The sequence below is a fragment of the Ovis canadensis genome, chromosome 1 (assembly GCF_042477335.2).
Source record: "Ovis canadensis isolate MfBH-ARS-UI-01 breed Bighorn chromosome 1, ARS-UI_OviCan_v2, whole genome shotgun sequence".
NCBI classification, from domain to species: Eukaryota; Metazoa; Chordata; class Mammalia; order Artiodactyla; family Bovidae; genus Ovis; species Ovis canadensis.
Window position 1 is genome coordinate 106,639,380 of NC_091245.1, and position 6,991 is coordinate 106,646,370.

General features: G+C 44.8%; 1 protein-coding gene and 1 long non-coding RNA gene across 4 annotated transcripts in view; one reads left to right on the forward strand and one right to left on the reverse strand.

Moving 5' to 3' along the window:
* The window catches only part of GON4L (gon-4 like), a 90,765-nt gene extending 84,294 nt beyond the window's left edge, over positions 1-6,471 (reverse strand). Inside the window, exon 1 of one of the 3 annotated variants that reach the window (XM_069543884.1) lies at positions 6,312-6,471. In XM_069543884.1, the coding sequence (XP_069399985.1) occupies positions 6,312-6,408 (97 nt within the window). In that variant the 5' untranslated portion in view covers positions 6,409-6,471. Of the gene's footprint in view, positions 1-1,481; positions 1,748-6,311 lie in introns of those variants that run through there. The other 2 variants (XM_069543894.1, XM_069543887.1) reach the window with 2 other exon arrangements.
* Positions 1,807-3,953, forward strand: LOC138415606 (uncharacterized). Its single transcript, XR_011247358.1, has 2 exons — positions 1,807-3,066; positions 3,478-3,953. It is a non-coding gene; the product is annotated as an uncharacterized lncRNA (long non-coding RNA).
* Positions 6,472-6,991: the final 520 nt, after the last annotated feature.

Genomic DNA, 6,991 nt, shown 5'->3' on the forward strand with positions numbered 1-6,991 from the left:
TCTAAACTTATGGAGTTGTTATAAGCATTAAATAGTAAGCAATTAATAAGTGTTAGTTGTTACTATTACCATCAGGGAGGGAGAACAGCATGACATTGAGAGTAAACTGTGGAATCAAACTACCAGTATTTGCTTCCCAAGTAGGCGTCTCTCTAGTCTTGTTACCGTGCATGAATTAACCTGAATCTGTTTATTTGCTATACAATGAAATAAAAGTTGCATCTATGAAATCAGATAGTAATTTATTAGATTAGTAAATGTTTGCAATTGTTGCTTACATACACAGGTATTTCCATTAACAAAAACAATCCAAAAACAAAGTATGGATATGTAAAATGGTGAAACTATACTAACAAATTCTGTACTGAAAACAAAAGTTGCATCTATAAAATTAGACCGTAATATACTTTTTTTAATCAAAAACTAACTGTTCTCTATGAAAATCCTGGACTCTTGGCTTCACTTCAAATTATCACATTTTAATGGCAACACTATCCTAAAGTGGAGGTATCTTCTCCTTTGTTCTTACAGGAACTATTTGCAAACCTCTTTTTTTCGTACTTACCACTTTTATGATTACTTCTTGTCTCTCTCCCATCACCCTCCCCACAATGTGCTTTTTGAGGGAAAAGATTCTTTCAAGAAGTTCTACTAGTGCTCGGCAGTATCTGCCCTATTGCAGACACTCAATAACTGTTCCCCCAATGAAGGAGTGTGTGAACTTCCTATTCTGTGCACATTCTGTGCAGGCTGGACCAAGAGCATTATATGGAAACTAACTGCACTTTTCAACCCCCAAAAAACTTTATTCTCAGGTTTTTGAGCTAGGTCCAAGAATAAAATACACTTCCTTGTGATTGATACAGTGAGTTCTTCATCACTAATAATGTTCAAGTAAGGCCTGAACGCCCATCTATCAGACACCAGGTGAAACCCTGGACTGGAGGACCGCAACATAAAGTCCTTTCTAAGAGTTTAAACTATAAGGTCAGTTTTAAACCACTTTAATTCAGATTTTCCAGGACACTAGGAGAGATTCCCCAGCAAAGACCAAACCAACTTTTGTCTGTAACTTGATAATTAAACTTCAATAAACAAGTAAAGATTCCTCTGATAAGGGATGCTGAGGGAGAATTAGGGTAGTGGCATTAGTTCAGGCAAGTCTTATATTTCAGATAAATTACTGAGGTCCAAAAAAAGGGGAGTGGGGAGGAGGAATGAAAAAAAGAAATACAGCTACCATTCAAAGTCAGTAGCGTGCAGGGATCAGCTCAGGAACATCAAATACAACAGAGGCTCTGCCCAAACTCTGGGAACTGCAATCAAACCAACAGCATGAATGAAGGCAAATCCGGAGGCAACCGTGGTGCGGACCCCTTCTGGAAAAAGATTTCACAAAGGGGTCCTAACTGCGCTTTTCACCTTAACGCAGAACGCTGGCCCAAGTCTCCACTCCCAGACAGACACCTTCACTTCCCTACCTCTGTCAAGCAACCCGCACAAGCTCTAGACCAAGCCGCCTCAGCCTGGACATCCTTCGTTCGAACGTACAGCTCCAAGCTGCTTGTTCCCGTCCCACCGCACTCGACCCAGTACCCTCACCAGCCAGCCGGATCCCGCGGAAACTCAGCTTCGGTGTCACCGGAAGTCAACCAACGGCAGCGACTGACGTGCTCGCCCCCAGGTCGCGGTACGCCGCGTCAGGGTATCAAAGAGCATGCGCCAATCTCAGACGCCATTCTATTTTAGGGCACAATGAAGCCAAAAGGCTAGTACTTCCGTTGTGGGCAAAAAAGTTTAAAGGCCATACCTGTCTGTCCACGGAGCAATCCTACTCAAAACAAAACTGGGTAGTCCTTCTCGTCGCAATACTCCTGGAATAGGGGACCCAAGAATATGGAGAATTCATGAAATTTCAGAAAGAAATCTTGGGTTACAAATAGTACAGTTTCCTGAATAAAGCAAAAAGGGAATTTCAGAAAAACATCTACTTCTGTTTCATTGATTACACCAAAGCCTTTGACTGTCTGGATCACAACAAACTGAAAAATTGTTAAAGAGATGGGGAATACCAGACCACCTTACCTGTCTCCTGAGAAACCTGTATTCAGGTCAAGAAGCAACAGAACCAAACAAGGAACAACAGACTGGTTCACAATTGGGAAAGCAGTACATCAAGGCTGTATATTGTTACCCTGCTTCTTTAACTTATATGCAGAGTACGTCATGCTAAATGAAGCACAAGCTACAATCAAGATTACCAGGAGAAATATCAATAACCTCAGATACGCAGATGACACTATCCTACCGGCAGAAAGGGAAGAGGAACTAAAGAGCCAAAAACCTTTTTTTTTTTTTTTCTTTTGAGGTTCGAATTACCTTTACTAAGGCCTGCTGTAGATAGGAGCCTCTTGATGAAGGTAGAGTAGGAGAGTGAAAAAACTGACTCAAAACTCAACATTCAAGAAACTAAAATCAAGGCATCCAGTCCCATCACTTCACGGAAAATAGATGGAAAAAAAGGAAACAGTGACAGAATTTACTTTCTTGGGCTCCAAAATTACTGTGGGCAGTGACTGCAGTCATGAAATTAAAAGACTCTTCCTCCTTGGAAGAAAAGATATGACAAACCTAGACAGCATATTAAAAAGCAGAGACATTACTTTGCTGACAAAGATCCATATAGTCAAAGCTATGGTTTTTCCAGTAGCCATGTATGGATGTGAGAGTTGGACCATAAAGAAGGATAAGCACTGAAGTATTGATGTTTTCTAACGGTGGTGTTGGAGAGGACTCTTGAGAGTCCCTTGGACTACAAGGAGATCAAACTAGTCAATCCTAAAGGAAATCAATCCTGAATATTCATTGGAAGAAGTGATTATGAACCTGAAGCTCCAATACTTTGGCCACCTGATGGGAAGAGCCAACTCACTGGAAAAGACCCTGATGCTAGGAAAGATTTGAGAGCATGAGGAGAAGGGGGCAACAGAGGATAAGATGGTTGGATGGCATCATCGACTCAACGGATATGAGTTTGAGCAAACTCTGGGAGATAATGAAGGACAGGTAAGCCAGAATGCCGTGGTCCATGGGGTCGCAAAGAGTCAGACACAACTGATCGACTGAACAACAGTAAGTCTTTAATTCAATCCACAGTAATAATTAATATCTGTATAATACTCTGCTTGTAAAATGCTTTCATTTATCACAGGTGATTTTTTTCAATCATCACAATAAATTCTATGAGACAGTGGTTATTAATATACCTCCTGGTTTAAACAAAATTTTGGCTCAGCTGTGTAGGTGATTTCACAAAGATGCACAACTATCAGATGGAATCAGGTATCCTGACTCTAGGTTCTAATGCATTAATCCGGTTTCCAGGAAGGTGACTGGAACATAGTCGAAGGCCAATAAATTCAGTACATGTGTTTTGAATGAATAATTCCTAAAACCATGTTCTTTCCTCTTTTCTAGAAGTACAGAATGTCAAAGCTGGAAAAATACATTTATCTTGCACTCGGAACAGGTGAACCACCAACAAATACTTACACATTTGAATAATTTACTTGACCTGATCCTGTCTGTAAACAGAATTGAAGTGGGATGAAAGTATCCACAGCCAAAAATGGCGAAGTTGATGTAATCATGGAGATAATCACCAATAGTGACTCTAACCGAGAATCACCCTAACTCTTTCAAATTCCAAGGAAGTCTCTAGAAGCTTCCAGTTTAGTTTCTGTCCTGTAGATCCCTTGGTTTGCTCTCTCTCCCATGCACTTTCTTTCACCTAAGCAGTTCTCAGCACCTGAACCTTCCAACAATGATTAACTTTGGTACTCTTCATTAGTCTTTTCTTAAAAGCAGCTTCAGTTCACACATCACAGAATCCATCCATTTTACTTATACAATTCAATTATTTTCAGTAAATTTTCAGCGTTGTGCAACCATCACCAGGTTTGGTCTTTAGTCACCGTTTTAAAGTTTAAAAACATTTCAGTAATAACATTTAGTGGTCTCAGAAATGCATAACACTGATGCAATTGATATTCATTCTTTTTTTTAAGTCACTTCAGTCATGCCTGGCTCTGTGCGACCCCACAGACGACAGCCCACCAGGCTCCCCCATCCCTGGGATTCTCCAGGCAAGAACACTGGAGTGGGTTGCCATTTCCTTCTCCAGTGCATGAAAGTGAAAAGTGAAAGTGAAGTGGCTCAGTCGTGTCCAACTCTTAGCAACCCCACGGACTGTAGCCTATCAGGCTCCTCCGTCCATGGGATTTTCCAGGCAAGAGTACTGGAGTGGGGTGCCACTGCCTTCTCCAGCTATGAAGTCTTAAGTAACCTTAAAGAGATTTTATTCGTCCCATTTATTGAATTAGTTTATTTAGGGGTAAAATAGACCATTTATAAGTCATGAAGTCCTTTAGACCTCACAAATTCCAATAAGGAAAGTTCTATTAACTCACTATAGTTTCCTGACTGTGGTGCATTTAAAAGACACTTGAGTCAGAAAAGGGCTGAAAATGTTTTCCTGAAGGAATAGTAAAACCATGATAAACACTAGAGGCCCCAGAAGAAAACAAATTATTTCAAAGTTAGCAAACATGACATGTAAGAAAACACTGAAAAGAAGAATGTTTCGTCTAGGACATACCATTAGAGAAGAACAAAATTGAGAAGTTTCTTTACTTTTGTGCATGAGATACAGTAATCGTGTCTGTATGCCTAACAGAATGTAGGTCACCAAATACTTTCACATGCATTTTAACTACATGATTATAAATCGGTTATCCCACTGATTCTTGCCAGAACATTGTGAAATTTCAAGAACTATTATTACTCATTTTTCTCCATGAAGAAACTAAGGCTCAGATATTTGATATTCAAATGCAGGAAATACAGAATTTTATTTTTCCAAACTCCTGCTTCCCCCTGACCCAGAACATTCTGCTGCTGTATTAAGTCTGGGGAATCCGAATTACAAGATCTAGAGGATCTCATATGATTAAGTACATACACTTCTCCTTCATCAGGCCTTGAGGATTTCACCTTATAGACCCACAAAGCCCTAAATAAGTGGGGTCTCATTCTCTGGAAATCTTGGCGTTGGAGGGGGTCCCCCGCCCAGGGATCTTCCGGAAAGGGGCGGAGCTTGCCTTCCGGAACTTTTCGGACAGAGGCGGAGTCTTTAGCCAAAGGCCGATCGGAGGAAGGAGGGGCCTACCTCCTTCATGAGAAAGATGAAGGACCAGGAGGATGCCTGGTCGTCCTCGCATCAGGACCAGTCTGGCTGCAGCTGCATCCTTAGCTCAGCGCAACTCTGGAACATCCTAACAGGCGACCGCAGCTGTCAGCCAGGGACCAGACCGTCGCAGGAGGCATCCGCCAGATACCTTCCCCCTCCCTAACCTAATGCTCTGCAGCGGCGGCCTCGGTACCCACTGGAGGCCCCAGACTTGTCTGACCATTGCAAAAGCATTTATAGCAATAGCCTCTGATTACATGGCTGAGATTACCAACATCTGACCTAGCTTTGGTAAGTAGAATCTAAGCAAACTAAGCCTGGGGTAGGTGAAACCGTTGCCAAGGCAAGGGAGCTCAGCGGCTAGGCAGAGCGTGAAGCCCAGATCAAGGCCTGGCCTGTGGTGGTGGGTAGAATCGGGCCTGCGGTGGTGGTGTCGCGGGCAGTGGACAGCGCCCGAACCTGAGCTATGGGCTGCAGCGGCTGAGAAGGCCAGAGTCACACCTAGGGTGGGGACGTCCAGGAGGCGAAAACCTTGTATGGTGCACTGTCAGTACCGCTGGAGGTGAGAAACCGAGAGCCTGCGAAGGACGTGAATCCCTCCTTCGAGGGGAGGAGAGGTGAGGTAGGCCGAGCCCTCCCCCTTGGGGCACGCAGGGCGGTGCCCCTTCCTCCCCCTCCCACTCCTCAGGGCTGCGGGGGAGGGAGGTGGCAAGGGGGATGGGGCATCAAGATGGCAGCTTGGAGACCGTGGGCTGTGTGGCAGGCAGCCAGGGGAGGCGGCGGCCTCTGGGGAAAGAGGGGTGCGGGGGTGGAGAGCAAAAGGGAAGCCACTCCTGAAGCCGGTCAGCTGGATGCTGGGGCCGGGAGGAAACGTGAGCCCTGCCATGTCTATTCTGCATCGTAATGGTGGGGTCCGTCCGATGCTACCAAATGGCGCTTGGCGCTGCTGGGCTGGGGGATGACGTGATGTCTATTTCTGGGCCTCCTGGCAGCGCCTAGGCTCTTCTTCTCAGGCCTTTGTTCCCTGTTTCCCTGGGCCGGCTTTTCGAAAAGGGGGACTCACCCGCGCTGGTGCTGGCGGGGGCCCGATCCGGGCCAGAGGGGGAGGGGCGCAAAAGGCCGAGCCCGGGGGAGGCCGCTTTGTGTACCAGAGAAAGCATTACGTCATCTCGGAGGGGCTGGTCTCAGACCCAACCCTACAGGCTCCAAGATCAGTTACACTCCCTGGAGCAGAGAGGGGGGTGGAAAATAGGGAAGCAGATGGGAAAGAAAAGCTCGAGATGCAAGTTTTTCCTCCGGGGGATTCCTGCAAAATGTGCTGAGATAGCAAACTTCCTGTGCTGTTTTCCTGCCCCGCCCCGCCCCCCCCCCAAAGAAGAATGAATTGCCCTGCTTCTGCCTCAGTCCTATCCCTGTTTGGATGGGAGAAGCAGGTGAGAGTTGCTGTCAGCCTAGGGTTCCTTGATTTCCCTTAAGAGATTCTATGTCTCAGACAATCCAGAAGGTTTGAGCATCCAGACTCCAGTGTTTAGGGTGGGGTCACAATCCAACTAGGAAATGGCTTTTCTTTTTTCTTAGAGAATCCTCTAAAACATGCCTGGCAGAAGAATTCAAAAAACAGCAATTTTTGTTTTTATCAGAAATAGAGAACTTCATATGTGTCATGACCAGTGGAGATGAAACTTTATTACCCTTTCTGTGATTTGGACATTGCACTGGCAGTATAAGTCAGCATTAGCCTAG